The following is a 26,964-nucleotide window of genomic DNA, read 5'->3' on the forward strand; positions in this document are numbered from 1 at the left end:
TTTGGACTCTGTGGGAGAAGGCGAGGGTGGGATGATCTGAGAGAATAGCATTGAAACATGTTTGTTATCAATTGTGAAACATATCGCCAGTCCAGGTTGGATGCATGAGACAAGTGCACAGGGCTGGTGCACTGGGAAGACCCAGAGGGATGGGGAGGGAGGTGGGAGGGAGGTTCAAGATGGGGAACACATGTACACCCATGGCTGATTCATGTCAGTGTATGGCAAAAACCAGCACAATATTGTAAAGTTATTAGCCTCCAACTAATATAAATAAATAAAATAAATAAAAACAAAAAAGAGAAGAGCGAAGAGTTAAATGCCAAGAAACTGTTCTGGACACGGGACCCGCGCAGAGACAAGCATATCCCGCCCACTGCCCGATCCCACCCGAGTGCCGCGATCCGGTCACTCGAACGGCGGTCCCCACGCTCCGCCTCAAGAGGAGGAGCCCCATTCCGCGCCACGCCCCTTGCGTGGTGCGGAACGTGGCGCTGATGTGACGTCACCGAGGGGCGGGCGGGAGTTCCGGCGCGTCGCAGCACGTGATCCGCGCCGGAAACTTTCTTGTAGTCAGTCCCGCAACGGCCTCCCACTAGGCTCAGCCGCTTTCCTAACGGAAATAGGTCCCAGCTCGCCCATCGCGCAGGATTTGCAAGCTACGAGCCCTCGAGGTGACGCGTCCCCTCCGGGACGGTTGGGTTTCATTTGGGGAGTGAAGGAAGTGAAGGAGGCCCCTGAGCCTGACTTCCTCTAAGGCCAGGAGAGCTTAGAGTTTGGCTATCACATTGTCGTATTTATCACCACCCTGCGGCAAAAGGTGGGCCAGAGGCCCATGAGACCCCTCCCCCTAAATCAGTGAGAGGGAACGGGTTCCAGAGCCTCTCAGCTCTGCCATGCATCAGAAATCACTGGATGGCTTTAAAATGCCCGGGCCTCCATCCCAGACCAGTTAAGTTAAAATCTCTCGAAGTGGGGTCCAGGTATCGGTTATTTTTATGAAAGCCCCCCATGCGATTCTGATGTGCCAGGTAACACTTTAAGCTAGGTCTGAAAGGTGAACTCGCTTTGCCCACCCAGCCCCGTATTGGAACAGAAGATAGCCCAGGTCAGCCTCGTTCTTAGAAGGATGTCTAGGATATTGGCCCGTCTACTCAAAAATTGGGATTTTCTCTTTTCCCTTGCATGTTGAACTCTATGGGAGATCAGAGGTTTTGATGGAAGTTATCTGGAGAATATTTGGCACCTACAGTCTTCTCTGCTCCTTACCTGTGGAGGTGGAGAAGGTCTTTTCCCTCTTTTCTTCCTCAGTAATTAAGTGAAGTCAAACCAGTGGCCAACAAAGTACGTTTTAGCTCTGAAATCTTGAGAGTTCCTTAGTATAGACCAGATGGTTCTGAACAATCTTTTTTTTTCAGGAATGATTTTTAAAGTTGCTTCACAGGATAGGTTCTGTATTCAGCTGTTTTTCACCTTAAGTCAGAACATTACTTGAAAGTCTAGACTGAAGATTAATAACACAAATCACATTTCTGGCATTACTTTCAGAGTTCCCATGAATTGTGGGGTGGGTATAACCTTTACAAATACAGTTAATACTAATACAGTTTATAGGAACAGTCCCTTTGGGATGGCATTGTGGACAGAAATCATGTATTTTCAGACTGTTAGCTAGTAACTCTGGATTGGCATAACTGAAGGCAAGTTCACAGTTAAGTTCACAGATCTCTGATTATTCATTGCTGTGCTGGGCAAGTATATAAACTAAAGCTCCAGAGAGAATTTTCATTCTAAAAGTGTTTTATAGATGGCAAAGGATTATTTTGTTTTTTAGGGTGCAACAGTCAAGGATAGGGTGAGATGAGAAGGATAGGAAGAAAAATTGAACAAGTAAGCATAGCGTAGAGGTTGGAAAATTCACAAAATAGATGCAGAGCTCTTGGAACTTCATTCTAAGTAACTATTTCCAAGTGACTGGTTCCAAATAACTAGTCATGGTTAGAGCTTTTTTGGTTAATTTCCCATTGCCTGTTGTGTTCATGAGTCAGGAGTTATTTTGTTTGGGGGCGTCCTCATATTTCACACAGGGAATTGGTGAGTTAGTGACATGGGGATTGGTGAACTTGGGAATAAATACATTCACAAATGCCTCACCCTTGCTGACAAATGAAACAGTGCCATTCAGTGGGTGCAATATGATTTGTATGAAACAGAAGAATTGTTAACTGTCCTTTCAGCCTTTCTGCTTCCCCACCTGTGCCTTCTTTGTGATATTGCTTCTTTCTGCAACAACCAGAAGAGTAAACTGGGGTTTGGGATGGAGGGAATGAAGAGGAAATTAAACTCAGGTTTGGGGCTCCTTCACCCATCAGTTTGAACTGTTAGAGGCAGAGAGGGGCAGGCCTTCTGAACCCCAGTTCGTGGGCTGGTAGGAGGCCTGTTCCTGGCAGAAATGGAGCTTGGCCTGCTGAGGGTGGGAAAAGGCTGTTCAGACTTGAGCCATCTCTGATGTCCAAATCACTGAGCAGCGACCATGCCAAGCCGCAGGAGGGAGCCTCTGAGGGCAGCAAGCCAGATGAATTTGCCAGCCTCAGATTGTAGCTAGGGGTGACAACAAGAAGCTGTGCTCCCAAAAAACCTCCTTTTCTCATTTATATTAGTTGAGGAAGTTGCTACCAGCATGTTTGTTATTGGGAGACATCTTTGTAGGGTTACTATCTCTTAATCCAGAGATTCCGTACAACTGCATGTGACTCAGTGTCTGTATTTCAGATTTCTCTACCATGCAGTCATTCATTTTGAGCAGTCTCCAGCAGACCCGGTTTTTTCAGCCTTGAAACAATATAAACTGAAGGCCTAATTAGATCCCCCAAATTCTATGGTTGCCTCGAGAACCAAATTAGTGAGAGCCTTATAGGAAACTCGCATAACTTATTTAATGACCAACACTGAATGTGTTTCTTTGCAAAACTCACAAAGTAGAGGAGTCTTCTTGTATTTAATCTTCAGAATTCTAGTGGGAAAGCAGGATAGATAGGAAAATCCAGTTAGAGAATATCCATTATCGTTTCAAAGGCAAATTGCGTTTCATCTATCTGGTTGCTATGATGTGTCCTAGACCCTATATTTATAAGAATCTAAATAGGCAGTTAAAAAGATTGTATACAGTGTGACTACCTCTCAACAAAGCCACATTGCTTATCGGTGGAAATTTGCAACCACTTGGTGGAAATTTTCAAGGACTCAATGGAAATAGTCACGATTTATTCATTGAAAACCAAAAAGCTCTTGTCTGTTGTTGTTCCTGTATAGTTAGGCATTTTTAAATGTATCTCTCAGGATAAGCAGAGTCATTGAAGAATGAGTGCATTTTTTAAGAAGGGCTATATGGGAAAATGTATCATTCAAGACTCAGAGGCACTGTCTTTCGCCTGTGGGCCTCGGCAGTGTTTCGTGAATGACCTCAATGCTGTTTTTTTCCTTCCTCTGTTGGCTGAGGACAGACAATGAATTGGGTCTCTGTGCTCGCCTGGGCTCAGCTGGGCAGTGACTATTGTGCCATTGTCCTCCCTGGGGAGGGCTGCCCAGTTGGTAGGGCTGTGGGTCCCAGCCTCCCCTGACATCGACCCTCTCTTTTCTTTCAACTCCACCTCCCACTAGGAGAAGAGTTGCCACGCAATCCACGAAGCCAGGCGCCATAAAAGTACGAGACGCTCCTGGGAAGGTGGGGAAAGATCGAATTAAAGACCACTGAAAGGGCATCTCCCATCTGCTGTTCCCATAAGCTTTCTTTTCTTTGAGATGGTAGTAATGTGTGAAGGTGCTGTGGTGGTATCAAGAATTCTTTTAATGTTGCCTTTTCAGAAGCCCCAGCAGTTTTATTAGGTCCTTAAGCTCTCTGCGTAGAAAGAGTACCCAGTTTTAAAAAGTTAACAGGGCCCGTTACTCAAGGAGGTTCTCACCTTCCTTTGGGTGTCGACAGATGCGGTCAGCTGGGAAGGATATGGGTTCCTTCTTCCAGAGAATAGACACTCAAAATTCTTTCCTGCTTCCTATCCCTTGTTGGGTTCCTGCTAGGCCCGGCAACTTGTAGGATCTCCATCAGAAATCGGGGCACTGCATATGCTTTCTAAGCCCTGTTGATTAATCCTGTTTTCCAGGAGTTAGAATTTTGTTTTGTTTTGTTCTTAATTAAGTCTTTAAGGTCTATGTAGCTCTTTAAGAAATAGTCTGATTTGCTTATTTAGTTACAGACAGGGTTCTTTTGTCCCCAGTATTAGGAACTGGTCACCATGATTGCTATTGGTCATAATCAGTTTTCTTTTTTGCACTGGTCTTATTCTGAGCCTGATAGCTTCTGAGCTGTGTGAGAATCTCAGTTCTTCCACTGATTTCTAAGTGCAAAGCGAGGAACAGGTGCGATGCTCAGCATACTGAAGGCAGGGTCTCTACAGCATCATAATGGATTAACATTAGGCAGAGGTGGGCAAGTGATGGCCCATGACTAAGAATGCTGTTAACATTGTTACAGGGTGGTCTTTTTAATTAAAAAAAGGCGGGGGGAGGCTGTGTAGCAGGATATATGGCCTACAGGCCCAGAGTATTTGGTCCTTTAGAGAAAAAAATTTGCTGGTATAAAATATCAAGAGTAATACTGGAAATAGCCAGCTAACAATAGTTATAAAGGTCTCTGCAAGCTATTCTTTCTTTAGACATGTTTTTCCATACTTTATCGTATTTGATTTGAGAGAGAGAATTGATTAATTTGTCATTCATTCTCAGGGACTATTTTTTCAACCTAAAGAAAACTTTTTTATTTATTATTTTTATTGAAGTATAGTTGATTTACAATGTTGTGTTACTTTCAGGTATTCAGCAGTGATTCAGTCATATATTCTTTTCCAGATTCATTTCCTTTATAGGCTATTACAAAATATTGGGTAGAGTTTCCTGTGCTATACAGTAAGTCCATGTTGGTTATCTGTTTTATATATAGTAATGTGTATATGTTAATCCCAAACTTGTAATTTATCCCTCCCCTCATTTCCCCTTTGATAACCATAAGCTTGTGTGGGTCTCTTTCCGTTTTGTATATAAGTTAATTTGTATTATTATTTTTTTAGATTCCGCATGTAATCGATACTCTTTTTAATTGAGTATCTATAGGATTTTAGGAACCTTAAAGATACTTAAAATGTAAAAGGATATGACACATAGGTTTTGGAATATGAGAAGGGAAAATAATAAAGCCAAGGACAGAATGAGCAGCATATTGAACGTAGAGCCTGAGGATTCTAAACATGCTGGAAGATGGCAGCAGATTTGACTATAAGTGTCCCAGTGGCCAGACAATGAGGAAAGCATAATCCGTAAAATCGACAAAGTTGCCTGTATTCCCTGATGGATGTAAATTCATCTTTCCTTCATGGCCTGGGTCTTAAAAGAGGCCAGCCTCTCGGCAGATGAATTAAATATGCTTTATAGATAGTCGGTACCCAGGGCTGAATCTGAGTGACTTCTGATCCAAGTGCAGGAACTGGCTTTCTTCATCCCCCTCCCACCTTGTCCTAGCTGCTTTCTTAGAAAGTGCTCAGAGTGCCTTTTGTGATTTCTGAGGTAGTGGGACATGGCAGTCCTTCTGTCAAATTATTTGTTGAATCAAATGCATACGTAAGTAACCACTTCTCAAATTAGCACTCCCATCCCTTTTTAATCACAGCCATTGACATTTGAACTGCCCGGCAAACATGATGAATTACACTCGAACCTCTTAAACAGTTGTCTACTCTGTCACGCATGCCTGACTTCTTGCTCTGCAGAGGGGAGCCTCTCATAAGCCATCTTGTGTATTTGCAGAATATTGGTACTACTGCTTCTAAAGCCAGACTGGACTTTCCCAATTATAAATAAAAACAGGGTTGTCCAGGATCTGCAGTAGTGTTCAATCACAGTAATACTTATTACATATTGGAAGATGTCAGATCTCCCAGTTTGAAATAATTAATATTTACATTGATCTGGTTCTGAGTATGTATTTTCTAAGGTATAGAAGTCTGGATTCAAAACTCTTAATTTCCCCAAGATGCACAGATGTCTCCTAGGCTTTTCTAATTTAATTCCTATGCTAATTGTTAATCTCTGAAACAAATTTTATTAAGAATCACATGGAGTTCACTGTAATGTTATTATGTGCTTCAGGCACTCAGAAAACTGTTCAGATTTCAGTGGTGGAGATAGAAAACCCGAGGGGAGTGAATTAGCCACTTAAAGGCTACACCTTACCCTTTAGCACTCAAGTATTAATATACACTGATTTCTACTATAATTTCTCTTGTGTTCATTTTACTTCTATAGGTGGTTAGCTCCTTAATTGTATTGACTGTTTTCATATATATTTCTTCAGTAGCCTATAAAGCATATAGCAGTTAGCCACACTTTCAGATACTTGCTAATGTTTTAAGCCTTTATAGTTTCAAACTAATGTGAACATTAGTTTACACTTGTATTTTCACTGCATTTGTTCACTTTCCCCCAGTTTACATTTACTATGTGTGTGTGAATTTAGAACAGGTAACAAGAAGTGTGGGCTGTGTTTAAGATAAATTTACAGAAGACCATGTCAGCCCTCTTGGAAATACTCTATTTGAAAGCTTATTATATTTAAAAAACGTGAATCATTCTCTTTAGGCTAAATCTTAAAAGATGTGGTCGATTTAACTTACCAGTTTTCCACATTAACCATAGCAAAACATCTGATGGAGATTACAGAATAAATCGAGTTTACTTCTTAAGGCTTGGAGATTTTCAAGTTCTACTCTATGATTAAGTGAATTAGGAGAAATAGGACTCCTTCAGTATCTGATTTCCAGAGTTTCAAAACCCAAGTACCTGTTTGCTCAGCATCACGTTGTGTTAGGGGTTTCGTCTCATAGATGCTTAAATTCTCATGCGTTATAGGCTATTGCTTTTGTTTAACTTTTTTCTTAGGTACATTCTGGTGTATGCTGGCACTTTGAGCATCTCTGAACCCTTCCTTGAACAGGAGGGGGAAATTTTAAGTCTGTTTTAAATAGGTTGTAAAAGGTGCAGCTGCAAATTAAACTTTACCTTGAGGTGTTTCCTGCCATATCAATAAATCACAAGAGGTAGATATTGGGGAAATAGCCACAAATCTCACACCACTGGACTGACCAGATGTCTGCCCTGGACTTGTTCTTTTCTAGTTTCGGGGCTCGGTTTGGACGTTCACAGTCAGAGATGGAGGCAAAGGTAAGATTTTTCTTTTTAACTCATGAGAGGGAAAAAGGTACATTTTCACTTTTAGAAGTCTTAGTGTCTAATTGCATGATGGAATAGACCAAAGGGATACATCAGAAAGCTATAAGTAAAACACCATGGGGTGCATGGCTCGTCAGCTTCAGTCCCAGGCACTGAGGGCCCACAGGTGTTTAGGGGCCAGAGAGGGAGGGACCAGAGAACATCATCCTCAACAACATAACCCCCGTGCTTCTTGGCAGGCATTTCTAACTTGGAATCAGTCAGTTCATTACAGCAGGTTGAAAGGTCCAGGATGATAGGCAGTGGCTCCTCATTGCTCCCTGCGTGTCAGCTAAAAATGATTATTATTAGCTTCTGTCCCTAGTTTATCATGGGCTGTCACCTCAGACTAATTGTTCAGTGCCAACCTTGTGTGCAACAAGTACTTCAGAACAAGTGTGCACTCACGGGCGTGGACCTGTCTTATATCCTCTTTGGCCCCCAGGCATCCTAATGAGGAGGAGGTATTCAGTAGATACACAGTAAAAAGGTTAGCTGATTGACTGTTTGAAGGTTTCTCTTGAGGCTGAACCCGTGTGGTGTCTAGCCTGCAGTCTCCGTTTTTCGTAGCCGGCACCCGCAGAAGATCCCGAGTCTTGGTCCTCTCATCCAGTCTATGCAAGGTACTGGCAGCATTACCATCAAGCCATGGCGTGGATGTACAGCCACCAGAGTGCCTATCAGAAGGCGGTGGAATCAGTCCTCACTTCCCCGTGGTACCCAGCCACTGGCCTTGACCAGAGTGCTGCCGCCAAGGCTAGCAGAAGCTCCAAGCCTCCCTCAGCCTCTGGGGACGCCTGCTGCGGGCGTTCACGTCCCAGCAAGCCGGGACCACGAAGACGCAGCACAGAAAAGCCAGCCCAGTTCGCAGAGGACAACGAGAGCGAGTCCGACGACGGCGGCATAGTGTGCGACCTGAGCAACATGGTGATCACGGACGAGCTGCGCCAGTACTTCGCGCAGACCGAGCGGCACCGGGAGGAGCGCCGTAAGTACAGCCCGCCCCACCTCAGGCCTGTCTTCCTGCCCTCATGTGCGAACTTCTAACCCCTTGCTTGGGTCCAGGTAATATTCAAACCCAATTCTAAGTCTGGAAAAGCTCTCGTGATGTGGTACCTCACTTACATTAGATTTCCAGAGTTGTTTCAATATAGAACTTTTTTAAAAAAAATTCTTGTGGTAGTGGTGGTGGTTGTTTAGTGGCTGGCTCAGTCATGTCTGACTCTGCAAGCCCATGGACTGTAGCCCGCCAGGCTCCTCTGTCCATGGGATTCTGCAGGCAAGAATACTGGAGTGGGTTGCCATTCTCTTCTCCAGGAGATCTTCCCGACCCAGGGATCAAACCTGCATCTGCGGTGTCTTCTGGGTCAGCAGGCAGATTCTTGACCACTGAACCACTGGGGAAGCTCTTTTTAAATTCTAAAACAAAACTTATCCTAATAGTACCTCTATCACTTACTGAATTTTAGGCAGTACACTGGATGGAGTATTTGCATGCGTGTGTGTATGTGTGCATTCCCTAACCTACACAACAGTCCCTCAGGGCTTTAAGCTCATTTCACACATGAGGAAACTGGACTTTTCTCACATGTGAAACCTCAGGAGGTTTCTGGACTTGTTCTATGATACCAACTAGTAATTTGCCATTAGGATTCAAACCAAAGTCTGTCCAATCCCTGTGCTTTTTCATCTAGCACAAGCTTAGGAAGTAGATTTTGTCCCTGAGACCATTAGGTTCCTAAAGTACTGTTGCCAGCTCACTGGTACACAACTGAGAGACTGCCCTGGTGCTGCAAAGCCACCAAATCTTAAATCTCAAGCTCCCTTCAGAATGGAGACCAGTGAGAACCTAAACAGAGTAACAAAATGCCTGGTACTTACCCTCTCTTGTTTGATCCTTCACTGTGGCTGTCTGTCCCTAGGGTTAAAGAATTGTGATAATGGTCTTATATCTTCAGTTGGAAAGTAGGAATTTTCTTTTTTTAATTCCTTACTAACTTGCCACAAAAAACTAAAGTTGCTCTTTGTACTTTGCTTACTATTAAGATTCACCAACCCATTTACATTTTAAGTGTCTCTAACAGACATACAAATGCTTTTCTCCCTATGACAACCAGTGTGTGTGCTTTGTTGCTCAGTTGTGTCCTACTCTCTGCAACCCCATGGACTGTAGCCTCCCAGGCTCCTCTGTCCATGGGGATTCTCCAGGCAAGGATCCTGGAGTGGGTTGCCATGCCCTCCTCCAGGGGGATCTTCCCAACCCAGGGATCCAACCCAGGTCTCCTGCATTGTATGCTGATACTTTACCGTCTGAACCACCAGGCAGTCTCAATATTGTTTTTATTGCATTCTAATCATATATATTTTACTTAGAATTTTCTAGTAAACAGAGGCATAGAAACCTGGGGATGTGTGATTTTTATTTACATCTTGATTGATCTGTATTTTCCTAATGATGGGTGGGCATTTACTGATGCCCCCTGAGTGCAAGGAACTGAGCAGTGGGCTGTGTGTAAAGCCTCATGGCTTTTAGTGTCTGCCTGTGGTTCTCACTAAACTATTCATTCAGTTGTTTTACTTCCCTTCTTTTGATTAAACTGTTGACTTCTTTTTGTATATCAAAAAGTACATCCAAACAAGTCTTTTTAAAACTACTTTCTACTACACACAGAATACATGATCTTCAGAAATAAATTTTAACTTTTTTCAAAATACATTGGAAATAACCATTAGTCTAATTTAAAAGTATATAAACGGATGAGGGAGGGTCATTACTGGAGCATGTCCACTTGTGTTTGGAATGCTGTTACAGGCTTTTGAAAAAGAAAATATGAGGAAGCCAGTGCTTATTTTTCTTGTCCTTACCCAAGGCAGAAGAACATGCTTTTCCTGCCAGAAAGAGTGCTACTTTTGTGATAGAAGTTGTAATTAAGGATGGGAGCAAAACCCAGCCATCTAAAAGGCCATTTTGAATGACTTGCTAATTTAAAATAAACCTGAAATATCATCTATACCCAAGTGAGGAGTTAGAAGTTTATGAATGAGCGTAGAAGACAAGAGCATCTGCCCTGGAAGCATTGTCAGGTCCCCGGGAGGCATGAGAGTTGTCTGGCGAGGGTGAGAACAGGCTTTGGTGTCAGAATTGAATCTTCTCACGAAAGACATGGTCTCTCTGAGAAGCAGCTGCTGGGGCCTGATGCTGCCCCTCCAAAAATAATGGGCATGGCTTCACCAGCGCTAGGTTTTCCACCAGCTCTTTCAGTGGTGTACAGGATCAATCTGTGATCCTTGGAGCAGTCATGAATGATGGCACTCAGATGTAAGTAATTGGAATGCCCACAGTGCTTTCCAATCCATTACCTCTGCTAGAAATGCTCACGGAGGTTCAGTTAGACACACAGCTGGGAGATGTTTGAATAAAGAAATGAGGGACCTGCGTCGTGTGAATACTTGGTTGATGTTGTTTTGCTCTTCGAGCCACTAGAAGCTATTTATTCAATCAGGGCAAACCCAGCCCTGCACATGAATCATTTAGAGAACATAGATTGTATCAAATATTACTAGCAAGGGAAAACGTAGATAAATTTAAAGATTTAGGTTTTTCCGGATTACTCACCTCCACAAGAACTTACACATTTTACACTTTAGTGTCATCTGAGTCTTATTTAATGTTTTCTTGGGATAAAATCCTTTAGCATGGACAGCGTGTTCTTGTTTGTGATTACTGTTCTTCCAGAGAATCTCTAATTTCACATATTTCCATGATAAAAATTTTTTTTAAAATTAATTAGGATAAATAAAGAACTCCTCTTGTGCAGGGGTAACAGGCATGCTTTTGATGGTTATATATCACGTTTCCTTAATGGATATTTCTGTTATTTAAAACTTCACTGGTAATATTACTTAGGGAAAATTAGATGGTTGTGAAGTTTTAAAAGGTTGACTGTGTTGTCAGGTATTTCTTAGGAAAAATAACTGTTAGGTTAATAAAGGCATCATTTTTAGTCATAAATAACCATGAGCTGAGACTGTGATGTCCTCATCCTAATACTTAGAGAAGGAAGCCCCCAAAACATACACCACTGTTGTCTCACCGAGAACCGGTCCGATATTTTGGGGGTAGATGTCAGGTGCAAACAGGGACATTGTCTCAAAGAGCATAAACCGGTGTGGGAAGAGAAGACAAAAATCAAGTTTAAAAGGATAGTAGAAGAGCTCTCTGGGGTGCGGGTCATGGGTAGCTTTGCAAATGAGGGGAAGAGCCAGTGGGCTCAGCTGTCAGAGGAGTTCCACCAGGTGATTGTGGAGAAACGGAGTGTGCACTCGGCTTTGAGGTACTGGATCCGTGTGCAATGAGAGGGAGAGAAAGGGGTAAGTGCACACCTGTGCAGCACTCTTAAGTGCTATTCTTACCGAAGGGCCCAGATGTGGTTCATGTACGTGTGATGGGCGTGTCTGCTCGACTCTTGGGTACCTACACCCACTCCTCACCCACTACCCCGAGCAGGAAGGTGTAGACTTTAGGCTTCCTAGTGAGCCTTCAGTCAGTCTGCTGGAACCCCAGCCTACTGTCCCTGGAAAACCTGGAGGATATAGCGAAGTCTACAGCCCGGTGTTCAGTGAGCCATCCTGGTTTCACCAGTGAGCTTCAAGTATAGGAGCAAGCTGATGGAGTACAATTCCACCATGTGTGTCTCATCTAGTCCAGATGTTCAGATGGGCATCAACCAGTCTGTGAGAGGACATGTGTGAATGGCCATAGGAAAATGGAAGGGAGGGCTGGAAGTGCACTTTCATTCTAAAACTAAGCTGCCCAGCTAGCTCAGTTGGTAGAGCATGAGACTCTTATTCTAAAAGTAAACATGGAGATTGCCCGTGGACTTCAGGATTACATTTGTCATGGAGTCAGGGATGCGGGCTGAGGAGGGAAGAAGACCCATCAGAAATGGCTTCAGCTCTTGGCAAGTACCTGTGTTCTGGGTGTGCTGCTGACAAGCCAGAAACAAGGCATTAGTGATATAAATCAAGTCTGTGCTTTCACTCAGTTGTGCTGAGGTCATTAATCCTAGCAACACAGCAGAGAATATAACCAGACATGCTAATCCTAGAAAAATGGGGGAAAATCACATTCTTTAACACTCATTTGTCTTAGTGCTTTGTCCTCCAAAATGTTCTGCCTTTGGGCTAATTATCTGTGGAATACTGAATAAATGTTTTCCTGCTATGTCAGGGTCTCTGAAGTCCAAGTCACCTCCCATGATAGTTTTTTCCTTTATAGACTTTAAGTCTACATTGGTAGCATCATGTGAATGTGTAGATTGAGGTGAAAATATCAAGGTTATATATCCTGAACCCAGATGGAGTCCAGTAGAGTTTCTCCCTGATGCTGTTTTTCCTGTTTTAGCTCTATGTGCATGTTAAATTAACTCTGGAATTAGTTTCCTAGTACTGCTGTAACAGATTACACAGTCTGTGTGATTTAAAACTACAGAGTTTATTCTCTCACAGTTCTGGAGGCCAGAAGGACAAAGTCAAGGTGTCACCAGTGCCACACCTCCAAAGGTTCTACGGCCTGCCTCCTCCAGCTCCTGGCAGCTCCTGGCTTTCAGTGGCTTCTGGTAACAAGGGTGCCGTCTCTGCTGCTGCTTTTCCATGGTTTCCCCTGTGTCTGTATGTGCCCTGTTCTGTCTCACACAAGGATACTCACATTGGATTTGGGATCCACCCTAATCCAAAATCATCTCAATCCTTAGTTACATCCCCAAAGTCCCTGAGCTTCTAAGGTTTTGGGTAGCTGGAAATTTGTAGGCTGTTTACCCCGCTACAACCCTATTTTAAAGGTGGACTCAAGAAAGATACTCCAGTTTGTTTTAAAGCAAGTTGCCTTGGGCAAATGCCCTGCACGAAAAAAAGTGCTTAGTAACACTGAGTCCCACAACTGTTTTCAGGAAAAATGACTGACTTCTGTGTGACAAGGGCCAGTTATGTCTGAAGTGTGATGTTCAACTCCTCTGCTTGTCAGCCATCTGGTTGGCTGAGCCCTCACCTTGTTTTGACAGAAAGAAAAATGGCCAGTGATTGACAATCCTTTCCTTCACTGGGACGGAGGAAGCAATAAATAGAACCCAGAATAAGTGGATGTCCTCAAATGAGTATTGAATCCTGAGGTTTGCTTGGATCCCTGGGTCAGTGTGCACTAAAATACTTTCATGTGCCCCCTGTAGACTCCAGTCCAGCCAGTCTGAACGTGCTTGGTTTTAAGCTGACCAGGTTTCAAGTCTGTATTAATAGTCTAATGTTAGAACTTGGGTGTGTGTATGTAAGTAAAGGTAAAGCAACTCAAATGTAAGGGAACAAAATCAGACTACAACTCAGTAGTGCCTCTCCCCAGGGAGATTCAGAGGCCCTCCGGGAGAGGCTCTGCCCAGTGCCTTTTGAGAGTTCAGCATCTGTTTCTCTATCACTGGGTTGTCATTTTTCTCCAACAGCATCTGGAAGGAACAGTTGTTTACAAAGAATAATGTATGGCCTTTGCCCGAGCTTTCTGTTGACAACCATTTCTGACCACCTGCTTTGGGTCAGGCATTGCAGCCTCCCCCAGGGCTGGGGAGATGGGGTGAGTAAAGGCCAAAGTGCCCTCCCCAGGGTGGACTCCCACAGGTAGGCCTCTGGTGCCTGGGGACCTGCTTCCTGTCTCTCTGCTCTATGTTTGAGGGCAACTACCCACTGTGCAGGCTTCCTAGGTGACACAGGTGGTAAAGAATCCACCTCCCAATGCAGGAGACATAAGAGACGTGGGTTCAATCCCTGGTTCAGGAAGATCGCCCGGAGAAGGAAATGGCAACCCACTCCAGTATTCTTGCCTGGAGAACCCCATGGACAGAGGAGCCTGGTGGGTTACAGTCCATGTGGTCACAAAGAGTTAGCCACGACTGAAGCAACTTAGCACTCACAATGTCCATGACATAGTTTTTGTCAGAAGGGCAGCAGCAGAAGCATCATAATAGTCATGGTAAGTTATAAGGAAAACAAATAAAGATGCAAAAGTAAAAAGGTTAAATTCACATTTCTGACGGCAGAGAGCAACACTAAAGACCGCGAAGGTTCCAGTATCTTTTAAAACTTGTAAATGCAGAGACTGATTTCAACAGGAAGTTCAACATCTGTTGTGTCACTAAACCTGTTGGTGAGAATGATGGTAGTCTTAGGACAGGCTTGAGAGTGAAAGGCCCAGGGTCTGGGAACTACTGCCCTCCATGTGCACAGGCTCTGAGGGACTGTGTGAAACTTTTCTCAGGGCCTGAGGACTATTAAAGTGTCCTAGGCTGTCACAGGCAGCAGAGGGACTCTGGTATCCCTGGCTTGGGTGGAGATGCCAAGCCTTCAGAAGAGAAGTCCCTGGCCGTGATGGGGGGGGTGGGGGTGGGGTTAGAATTGAAACACCCGTATACCCATATGAGAATTGAACATCTTAAATCCTGAAGTTTCAGATTTGCCAGAAAGACCAGAAATGAGACACACATGCCTGTCGACCTCCCATTCATTTGTACATCAGGCCAATATTTTGGTTTAGTTCTGCCTTTTACACTAGGTCAATTCTATCTTTTGTATGGATAAGGTAACAGTTATATTGTATTTCTTTAGCTTGACAGTCATTTGGATTATCCACATACTACCTCCTTGTATAAAAATAAGCTGTAGGTATGCTAAGACAGAAATGGCCACATGCATTTTTAACATTTCCAAGCTTATAAAACTCCTCTCCAGCTCCACAGTGTGATTTATAAATGAATGAGATTTGTGAGTGTCTGTACCTAGCCACATAAATAGCATAGGCACATAAATATCTGGCCATTCACTTGATGTGCTCATTCTTGTGTTCCCTTCCATACTGAGCTTTCATTCTTTCTTTTTTTTAACCAAGGACAAAATGATTTATATCATTGTTTTATTCCCTACAGCCATCTTCAGTCCTTACTAAGTAGCATTTCTCTTGGTAGCAGCAGTGGCTACAAAGGTGTGCATTCTCTGTTCTTGACAGTCACTTACAAAAATCTCTAAGTTGGCTAAAATTTGACTTAGGTTTTGTTGACATCTTTATGTTGTTTCTAGTTTACATAAGAATAAAAGTTATGCTACTAGGACTTGTTATGGTAAAAACAGAGAGGAGAGGATAACCTGAGTAAATATGTGTTGCTTTACAAGAATCCATTTAGATGAGATCAGAGCGTATAACCCACTGTCATGAAGCTGAGCTTAAGCTGGCCTGGAGTGAAGGGACAAGCCCCGTCTATCCCTAAGGAAGGCAGCTGGTGGGCTGCTGCAGGCAGCACAGAGGCCTTCCTGCCATCTGAAGAAGCATGCTTTCTCGGCCCTGTCCTCCATTTGGCCAACCTTGAAGCCCGTTCACCTTTCCTTACATGGTGTGATTTGTGTTGAGGAGGTGTGCAGGGATCGTCGCTCATCCTCGAGTTCTCTAGCTGCTAGCACTCACCCTTTCCCAGATGACCTCAAACCCATACCTCTTCCACAGACGTGATTCTTTTTCCCCCAGCAGCTTTTTTGTGGTGGGAATTACTACTACCTACAGCCCTGGACTTGGCAGGGAGTGTTCCCTTTCCCAGCTGGTCAGCTCCGTCCAGTGTTTGAACCCACGGGAGTACCACTGGCTACGCCTCACGGGGCAGCTTGTGGGCAGCCGTGTGGACCCAGAGAGACCCGAGGGGCTGCATTTTTCTCCTCTGTTTTTCAGGCCCATTGCTGAACGTGGATAGTTTGGGGTGCTGAGTGAGTGAGAGATGTGCTTCCTAAAGGAGATAGTGATCACCCCACGTGGGTTATGCCTTAGAGTCTGAGAAGCTCCCAGCCAGTGGGTTAGGGCCAGGTGCCCTGGCAGTTAGAAACGGAAGGCAAAGAAAAGCGAGGGCCAGCTGAGACGACCCGGCTCACGGAACATGTTGCTTGCTTCCCAGGGCGGCAGCAGCAGCTGGACGCAGCGCGCCTGAAAGACTACGTGAATGCTGACCACGGCCTGTACTGCGACAAGCGTGGCCGCTCCGCGCTGCCCCCAGCCGAGCGACCTGGAGAGCGGCGCCAGGCTGAGATGCAGCGCCTGTACGGGGCCAGTGCCGCCAAGATCCAGGCTATGGAGACGGCCATGCAGCTCAGCTTTGACAAGCACTGCGACCGCAAGCAGCCCAAGTACTGGCCTGTCATCCCACTCAAGTTCTGAGCCCCTCCCAAGGGGCCCCCGCCTGCCTCTGCCTCTGGTTGCCTTTCATGGTCACCTTCTCCCCCTCTCCCGTGGCTCTTCTCAGGGAAAGGGGGCTCAATGCTGACAACTGAGCACGTTCACCAAAGTCCCCTGGGGGCAGTGATAAGGCCAGCCACCTGGGAGTGGGCAGAACGCGTCCTGTTGCAAGTGAGGTTTTCTTTTGATATAAAACGATAATTTCATATCCATCCCGTTGGTTTTGAATGTTAATAAGAGTGACCAGTTCATTAAAGTTCTTACTTGGAGATCCTGCCTAGTCATTATGTTTCTCTTTTCTTCTTTCTTTAACCCAAGTGAACTAGGCAAAAGTTTTCAGGGGCCCAGATTCCCCCCCCCCCAACCCCAAGTCCTCTAGCCCTGATGCAAATGATGCAAACCTGCTGGCCTATCAGCACAGAGCTCATCAGAGTGTGTGTGCTGTCAAGGGCTGGAGTTCCTAGTTCGGGCTTTCAGGCCGCATGGTCTGTGTCCCAACTCCTCAGTTCTGCCCTTGCAGGAGGAACACAGCCAGAGATGGTGAGTAAAGGCCTGGGCATGGCTGCATGCCAATAAAACTTTATTGATGAAAACAGGCCAGGTTTGGCCTGTGGGTGGTAGCTTGCCAGCTCCTGCTCTAAAGAAATGAGAATCTGTGTCTGACGCCCTTCTGGTTACCTGCTTGTCTCGACAGAACTTGAAAGTCATCCAGAATTGAAAGCTGAGGACAGTGAGTCCCAAACCTGCTCACCTCTGCAGTCTCCTCGGTGGTAGAAAAGGTGTCATTGAACCCTTACTACATATAGCGAATACTGTTTTGATAAGAGAATATATTTCAGGGAACAAAAACCTAAAAATGGATGTCTCAGTCCATTTATAAAAGCCAGCTGCCTTTTAAATAAGTTATTTTGGTGCATTGCCAGGGTGAACCATGCTGACCTGCGAAGATTAGCACATCCATCAAAGGTTGGTGAAAAGATAGAGTATTGACATGTTTCTCCCTCGAAACACTTAGCTGCACATTCAGCCCCTGCCCTGAGACAAATACATTACTTTTCCTCAGCCCCAGGTGCTTATTTTTCCAAGCTCGCATTTTATTACTGGAGTTACAGTTTGTGCTTGGGTATTGCAGACAAAAATCAGAATTAACTTCCCCTGTGGTGACACGTGACCAAAATTTCAAATCTTTACCAATTCTCTCTCTCTCTCTCTCTTTTTCCTTTGAAACCCATACACCTAAATAGAAAATAAATGTGACTGAGGCAGAAATACAAACTGAAACCTCTAATTGTGGCAGTTTTCTTGGCAATTTAAGAGTGAAGTGTTTATCCTCCCAAAAGACACTCCTACCTTCCCCCAGAGAAACCCCCAAGCTGGTCCCACCCTTGCCAATGAGTGCCTTTCACCTCCCAGGGCTTGGTGTTCCTTGCTCCTGACGTAGGTCTTCATGATACCCCCCATAGGGGGTCCTTGTGAAGACCACCTGGAGTTGGTGCCTGGAAAACACACAGTGCTGGCCACATAGTATATACGCAATCAATGCTGATGTTTATCTATTCCCTATCTTTAAAAATTGCCAAAGAATGCCAACGGAAGTCCTGGCTGTGGAACTTCTTCCAGATAGGGGGACATTATCTCCCTGTCGGCAGTTGGAACAGATGGACTGGCTCCTGCCACCTCAGCCCCACCTGTCCTACACCGATGTCTCTTGTGTGATCACATGATAGGAGGGCCTCAGGACTTGTTCATTCATTCACACAGCAGATGTTTAGTCCTTTCCATCCCAGTTAGCTGGACCATGGTCTTTTCCTTGGGGACATGGTGGTGGGCAGCAAGGGCGGGGGGCAGCGCTGCAAGAACTCAGGGGAGGGAGGTAAGGGCAGGGTTTCTTAACCTAAGCACTGACAACACTTGGAACTGGATTGTTCTTTCTTCTAAAAGAATCCATACCATGGATGCCTATTTATGAACTAAAATTGATAAACTCCTGGGAAATATTCACACACACAGTTGAGCTATTAAAGAAACAGATGTTCTATGGCTTGGTGATTTGGGGCAGGTGAGGAAAATTCCAGAATAAGAGTTTGGTTCTGGGCAGTGAGAGGATTGGAATCCCTATCCAGAGGGGTTTCTCTGTCTCTGATGTTTCATTTCTTTTTTTTCCCATTTATTTTTATTAGTTGGAGGCTAATAACTTTACAATATTGTAGTGGTTTTTGCCATACATTGACATGAATCCGCCATGGTTTCATTTCTTAATAACGGAAAAGTTATGGTAGAACCCAGCTTCAATGGAAGTCCCCAAAATTCAGCAAACTTCTGACAAAATCATTTCTCTTTCAGTTCATTTCTAGGATTAACTATTACATGAAATCTTTATCAAATTCTTATATAGGGCTTCCCAGGGGCCATGTACTCTTCTAATCGCTCTACAAATATGAATTTCTCGAGCAAGCAACCTATGACAAACCTGTGAAGTAGCTATCACCGGTACACAACCTGTTTTCCAAAACTCTTCAATCAGGTGTATCTCAATTCAGACGTTGTGGTACTTTTGAAAAGTCAAACAGCATATTATGGAACTGGTCTCATTGGGCTGGGGCAGCAGCCTGTCATCAAAGTCAGTTGTTGCAGTAAAATGAAAGAATATTCTAAGCAGAATAACACCATAAATATTCCCAGTTCCATTCACATCAGGTTTTGTCCTCATATCCTTATAGTCAGGTCAGGTTTGGCTGCCAAACAAATTATTTGAAAACAACGAAACATGACTTTCAGTTCCAGAGCTTCAGAGATTTCAGGAAAGTGGTGAAATATTATTTCCATTTTGCACATGAAACCGAAGCACAGAAAAATTAACGAACTTAAGTTCACTCTCAGTTGGGGAAGAGAGGGTCAAACCTAAGTATTCTGACTCCTGAACTCCCTACTTTTAGGTGCTTCACCCTGCTGCACTCAGCCTTGACAGCCGTATTCACAACCTGTGTAAAGCACAATGTATCCAGAGCATGGTGAAGAATCTGGAGCTGATTACAACGCTCAGCAAGATTCCAGTATGTTCCATGCTGGAGCAAAGGGTTAGACTCTAGTCCTGCTGGAGAATGTGTGACTGGATAACGCACTTGTTCTTTATCTGAATTTTAGAATTGAGCCTGTAACCTCGAGAAGAGGGGACACAGTTGAGCTATTAAAGAAACAGATGTTCTATGGCTTGGCGATTTGGGGCAGGTGAGGAAAATTCTAGGATGGTTCAGGTTTCTGCCTTGGATGGTGGTTCTCATCGCTGAGCTAAAGAAAACATTGAGAAACAGGTTTAGGAAGAAATAATTAACTCCACTTGGGGCCACAGTGAGTTTGAAGAGCTCACAGGACATCCAGTGACATGGTGGTGGTCACCAGATATTTGAGCTTCAAACTCACTGGAGAGAGTCGGCATCAAAAATATGAACTTCTGGGACTTCCCTGGTGGGTCCAGTGGTTAAGAATCTGCCTTGCAATGCAGGGGACATGGGTTTGATCCCTGGTTCAGGAAGTAAGATCCCACATGCCACAGAGCAACTACTGAGCCTGCACACCTAGAACCCATGCTCCACAACAAGAGATGCCATGGCAATGAGAGGTCGTCACACCAAAATGAAGAGTAGCCCCCACTCTCCACAACTAGAGAAAGCCTGTGTGCAGCAACGAAAGAACCTGTGCACTGCAACAATGAGCTGGTGTAACCCCAAAATATACATATTAAAATTTAAAAAAACATTAATATTCAAAACAATACAGACTTCTGAGTCCTCAGCCTTAGGAATATGGAAAGGGAGACCACATACAGACTCTTAGGGATGGACCACTGACAGTGGGACCCTGAAGGCAATGATTTTAACCCCAGATACAGAAGAGTTTGAAGGGAACTGAGAGAAATGGCAAAGACAAAAAGGAAGAAAGTCAGGAGCTAAACAAACACATGAAAAGATGCTCAACATCACTCATTATCAGAGAAATGCAATTGAAAACCACAATGACGTACCATTACACGCCAGTCAGGATGGCTGCTATCCAAAAGTCTACAAGCAATAAATGCTGGAGAGGGTGTGGAGAAAAGGGAACCCTCTTACACTGTTGGTGGGAATGCAAACTAGTACAGCTGCTATGGAGAACAGTGTGGAGATTTCTTAAAAAACTGGAAATAGAACTGCCGTATGACCCAGCAATCCCACTTCTGGGCATACACACCGAGGACACCAGATCTGAAAGAGACACATGCACCCCAATGTTCATCGCAGCACTGTTTATAATAGCCAGGACATGGAAGCAACCTAGATGCCCATCAGCAGATGAATGGATAAGGAAGCTGTGGTACATATACACCATGGAATATTACTCAGCCATTAAAAAGAATTCATTTGAATCAGTTCTAATGAGATGGATGAAACTGGAGCCCATTATACAGAGTGAAGTAAGCCAGAAAAATAAAGACCATTACAGTATACTAACACATATATATGGAATTTAGAAAGATGGTAACGACAACCCTATATGCAAAACAGAAAAAGAGACACAGATGTACAGAACAGACTTTTGGGCTCTGTGGGAGAAGGCGAGGGTGGGATGTTTTGAGAGAACAGCATCGAAACATGTATACTATCTATGGTGAAACAGATCATCAGCCCAGGTTGGATGCATGAGACAAGTGCTTGGGCCTGGTGCACTGGGAAGACCCAGAGGGATCGGGATGGGGAATACATGTAAATCCATGGCTGATTCATGTCAATGTATGACAAAAACTACTACAATACTGTAAAGTAATTAGCCTCCAACTAATAAAGATAAATGGAAAAAAAAGAAAGTCAGGAGCTAGAGGTGTCTCTAAAGAGGAAATTACAATTGGAACACCTGGACAATACAGCTTCTACTGTGATGCTTTAGGAAGTTGACTTCCCCACCAATGAAGTAGTTTTTAAAATATATGTGTACATATATAATTAAGATAAATATAGATAGATAAATTGAGTTATATATCAAATATATTGGAAATATTTTGCAAATATGAAAACAATCTCATAAAGACTCTACATCTAATTTCCAATTTATAGGAAGTTCAAGGACTAGACTAACATAAGACTCTGTGAAGACAATGAACCAAATCCAGAATTGGGAAATTTAATAAGACAGAAAACCCAGTTTCTTTAGCAAATGGACCTTTATAAAGTGTGTGTTGGAGAAGGGGTCATGGTGCACGAGGAACTGTCAATAAAATATTTTTAAAGTTCTGATCTGTTGAAGACACAACTCCACAGTTGAACACATATGATGTCTGGGGTTTCCTTTAAAGAATGTGTCCCAGTGGCAGAGCATGTGAGAGAGAACACAGTGGGCAAAATGCTGACAATTGTTTAAGGAGGGTGATGGATACATGGAAATTCATAATGCTCTTTTCTGTAGCTTTCTGTTTGAAAATTCCATAATAAATTTTTAGAAAATGAAATGGAATTTGAAGGAAAGAGATTAATAGTACTGTCACAGTAAGTTCTGGTAAATTAAGAATAGACAAGTATAGTTTGGCTTGACAATCTAGAAACCACTGTAACCTAAAGGACCTTAAAGCAATTTCAGTGGAAGGTGGGGAAGAATACCAAAGTTTATATCAAAAGCTAAGATCTGGGGGTTGGGGGGAGACTGCAGCATGTCAAAGGGACATGGGAGCCAGTGTGAAAGATCTCCCAGTGGCCAAATGGAACAATTTAAGCAACAAAATCTGTAACAGAGAATTGGTTTATAACCCAAAGTATAAAAAAGATATACACAACTCCATACTGATAAGTGATTGCATAAAAAAGGAGGAGAAGAGACAAATCTTCCAGAAGAATTCTAAACAATGGCTGTAGATTCTGCCCCCTCTAGAGGTCTGACCTTACTCTTCCTCCCCTCCCCTTCCTGACCTTCTCCCTCCCCAAAAAACAGGGAGGAGAAAAGGGGAAATAACTTTCAGTGGAAAAGCTTCACCAACACCACATTATGGCACATGCTCAAGGTCGGCATTGCTAGTGGTAAGTTCTTCAGGTACCATGTTACCATGTGCTACTACCTGATGTCTCAGAACCTGTAACCCCAGTCTCACCATGAGAAAACATCAGATAAGGTGAAATTGGGGGACATTCTAGAAAATACCCAACTAGTCCTCTTCAAAACCCTCAAGGTCGTGAAAAGCAAAGAAAGATGAAAACTGTCAGAGGAGACCAAAGAGACATGAGGACGAATTGCATGATGGGATTCTGGTTGGATCTTGGAGCAGAAAAAGGGCATTATGTGGGGAAGATGGTAAAATCCACATCAAGTATGCACCAGTGTTCATTTGACAAATGGCCCATGGTTGATCCTAACTATGGAAGAAACTGGGTGAAAGTTTATAGGAACCGTATTATCTTTACAACTTTTCTATAAATCTAAAATAATTCTGAAATAAAAAGGGGTTCAAAATAAAAATAGGAATTAAGTACAGGTTTTTCTAAAGAAAGAATTTACAAAGCCTCTTTCCTTACTTCTGAGTTCTGTAGAATCTGGCATTAGGACACCAGAATGACGAGGCTGAAAGCAAAGCTGAAGGAAGGACCCGACCTTTTTTTATTAGGTACCTGAGGTGTGTAGTGCTGGGCAATTTATACACATTACCTGCCTTGTTTCTCCTAACAACCTGATAAAGCAGCATCCCCAATTTTCTAAAGAACAAATTGATTCAAACTAAGAAGTAGGAACATGCCTAATGGCTGGGAGGTTGAATGGAAATGGTGAGGGGTGACTGTAAATGGAGCAGGGTTTGCTTTTGAGGTGAGGGAACTATTTTGGAACTTGGAATAGATGGTGATGATGCAACACTGCAAATGTACTAAATGCCACTGCATTGTTCACTTGAAAATGGTTACTTTTATGTGAATTTCAGCTCCTTGAAAAAAGGTGCAATACTTATTTAAAAGGTTGAGAAGCTGTGGTCTGGGGATGGTGAAAACACCTGGAGAGTGATGTGTAGAAATCACGTGGTGTGTAGTAACTATCAATTTTCATTTTTTATTGCCAAAGAACAGTCCCACAAATAAGTATTAGTATATGACTGAACATTACTAGTCCACAGAGCATGGTTTGAGAAACACCTTTTCATTGAATGAGGCCTCATTTTAACAAAGAGACAATTTTGGGGTCTTATTTGGCTACGAGTGCCATAGAAGCCACCCACATGACTTCAGGAAATAGAGGATTCGAAGAGAAGCTGTTCTGGGGCTCAGTCTATTCCTGGAATGGGTATATCAGACAGTATGTAAATGGCATGGCACACACTTCAGGTAGAGTAACCTACAGCGGCAAGAAGCAGAAAACTGGGCTGTGTATGGGACACAGAATGGAGATCTATCTGTCAGAGTCCTAAGGTTCTCAGACCTGGTGGTATACGGGGATTGCTTGGATCCATTCCAGCCAGTTGAATGAGCATCACCAGCAGTGAGGCCCAGGCACCGCTTTTGGATTGAAAGCTCTCCCAGTGGTCCTGATATGCAGCCAGGGTTGAACCCTCTAGCCTAGATCAGTTGTTCCCAAATATGATGTCAGAACCTACTGATATTCAGTTTGTGGTGCAGTCTTATCCACTCTGTATCCAAGCTTAGCATGTGTAGTAATCACCTGGTAAGTTCATTACAACCGATTCCTGGGTCCTGCCATCCGATTGTGACTTAGTGGTCTAGGGTGGGGCCCATGAACTTGCATTGGTACCAAGTTCCCAAGTGAGACTGGTGCTGAGTGGCAGTGATGTAAGCACGTCGATACACAATAAAGGCAAAGTCTGCAAACAGTTTGCTTTCTTCAAGGATATATAACAAAAGTAGATTTAAGTGGAAGGGGGACAGTGTGGTGGCTTAAGGGCAGCCATGCCAAGGATCGCAAGTATCCCACAGCTTTTCATCCTTCATAGCGTGTCCATCATGATGGTGAAGTCATGAATCCCTGGGCGAGAGTCGGGGGTTCACAAAGGTGAGTAATGACCCAGAGAAGGAGGGTCTTCCCTGCTAGACTGCGGACTCTGTAAACAACTACAAGGTCTTTACAAAGGCCTGGACTGAACAAAGCCATTTCTCAAGAAGATGTTTGCAGTATCTGTTTGAAGGCAATTACAGTAATGGGAATGAATGGGGCTTGCCTAGAGAAGTGGCAGTGGAACTGGAGACAGAAGATGGATGTGAGAGACGGGCATAAATGGCAACTCCATCCTTCCAAGTGCTCAAGTGACTCTTCTCTTTCACTCCTCCAACCAATCCAGTAGCAATTCTGTTGGCACTTGTCACATTGTCCCTGGGGTCCAGGTCCTGCCACCACCATCTCTCACCTGGGTTCACTCAGTGGTTTCCTAACCACCCTTACCCTCCTACAATCTGTGCTTAACACACTTCCTACAGACATGCCTCTAAAACGTAAGCCGGATCACAGCACTTCCCAAAGGCACGCAAGATCTGGTCCTCGCTCATCTTTCTGAGGCCTTCCCTGGTAGCTCAGTTGGTAAAGAATTCGCCTGCAATGTAGGAGACCCCAGTATGATTCCTGGGTCAGGAAGATCTGCTAGAGAAGGGATAGGCTACCCACTCCAATATTCTTGGGCTTCCCTTGTGGCTCAGCTGGTAAAGAATCCGCCTGCAGTGCATGAGACCTGGGTTCGATCCCTGGGTTGGGAAGATCCCCTGGAGAAGGGAAAGGCTACCCACTCCAGTATTCTGGCCTGGAGAATTCCATGGACTGTAGAGACCATGGGGATGCAAAAAGTCAGACACGACTGAGTGACTTTCACTTCACTTCGTCTTTCTGACTTGGGTTCAGTTTCCTTGCCCACCCTCTCATCTCCTAACGTTCTAGGACCTTGCAACTCAAACTGAGGTCTCTGGACCAGCAGGGTGAGCATCATGTGGGAACTCTTTAGAAATGCAGAGTCTCAGGTCCTGTTCAGACCTACTGAATCAAAATCTGAATTATAACAAGAGCCCTGGGGTATTCTACGCATCACTGTGGGAGGCAGGATCCAATACAGCCTGACACACTGCTATCCACAGGATTCTGCATTTGTCAGTCCTCTACCCAGATGCCTTACCCTGTAAGGATCAGTAAGTATCACAAGAATCCTTCCCTCCCATTCATATGACACCCTCTCAATGTCCTATTTAAAGTTGCAACCGACTCCACCAGGAGGCACTCCTTAAGCCCTCCATGCTTTTTTTCCCCCGCCCCCCAGCACTTACACCACCTGAAAACTGTGGTCTCCAGAGAGTGGAATCAGGTGTGGCATGACAGGGACTAGGTCTCTGACTCCCCTGAGTCTGTCTTGCAGAGTTATTTGACTTTAAAACTCTGTGCGTCTGTTTATAATAGCCAGGACATGGAAGCAACCTAGATGCCCCTCAGCAGACGAATGGATAAGGAAGCTGTGGTACATATACATCATGGAATATTACTCAGTCATTAAAAAGAATTCATTTGACTCAGTTCTAATGAGATGGATGAAACTGGAGCCCATTATACAGAGTGAAGTAAGCCAGAAAGATAAAGAACATTACAGCATACTAACGCATATATATGGAATTTAGAAAGATGGTAATGATAACCCTATATGCAAAACAGGAAAAGAGACACAGATGTACAGAACAGACTTTTGGACTCTGTGGGAGAAGGCGAGGGTGGGATGTTTTGAGAGAACAGCATTGAAACATGTATATTATCTAGGGTGAAACAGATCACCAGCCCAGGATGGATGCATGAGACAAGTGCTCAGGCCTGGTGCACTGGGAAGACCCAGAGGAATCGGGTGGAGAGGGAGGTGGGAGGGGGGATCGGGATGGGGGATACATGTAACTCCATGGCTGATTCATATCAATGTATGACAAAACCCACTACAATATTGTAAAGTAATTAGCCTCCAACTAATAAAAATAAATGAAAGAAAAAACCTCTGTGCGTATATACCTTTTGTTTGTGTGTTGAGGTTAAAAACTGCCAGAGTCTGATTCCACATGTAAGGAGGCTGGGCGTCAGGGCTCCATCTCAGGGACAAGCAAAAACTGAGCAGACTGAAAAATCAACAACTCTTCCTGGGTCTTTCAGAGGGGAGGACACAGAGCAACTCCTGCCCGCAGGAATGGAGACACGAGCGAATACACGACTCAGAGCCACCATGGCAGAGACTCTGAGCGGAAACCTCATGGGAACAAGTGTCGGGTAGGAAAACACGAACTGTAACTGACAAATTGCCTGAAGCTCAGTGTGGAAAAGTCTGAGGGTTAAGAACTCCAGGGGGGTCCAGTGATAAGGGGGCCCCCCACACTACATGGTGATATTTCTCACCAGGAATTTGACCAGATTCCCACGGTAAATACCAG

At 44.1% G+C, this 26,964-nt stretch overlaps 1 protein-coding gene across 2 annotated transcripts; it reads left to right on the plus strand.

Annotated features, from left to right (window-relative positions):
* The first annotated feature begins 527 nt into the window (after positions 1-527).
* GEMIN8 (gem nuclear organelle associated protein 8) lies at positions 528-16,836 on the plus strand. 2 transcript variants are annotated; one of them, XM_061136599.1, is made up of 4 exons: positions 528-674; positions 7,224-7,269; positions 7,888-8,305; positions 16,290-16,836. In XM_061136599.1, exons 2-4 carry the CDS (start codon positions 7,258-7,260, stop codon positions 16,547-16,549), a joined length of 690 nt encoding a protein of 229 aa, XP_060992582.1. In that variant the 5' UTR covers positions 528-674; positions 7,224-7,257; the 3' UTR covers positions 16,550-16,836. The 2 variants fall into 2 exon arrangements, with proteins under 2 accessions (XP_060992582.1, XP_060992583.1); XM_061136600.1 differs by having other exon boundaries at positions 534-674; positions 7,843-8,305.
* The last annotated feature ends 10,128 nt before the right edge of the window (positions 16,837-26,964 follow it).

This window comes from Dama dama, chromosome X (assembly GCF_033118175.1).
Source record: "Dama dama isolate Ldn47 chromosome X, ASM3311817v1, whole genome shotgun sequence".
In the NCBI taxonomy this organism is placed as follows: Eukaryota; Metazoa; Chordata; class Mammalia; order Artiodactyla; family Cervidae; genus Dama; species Dama dama.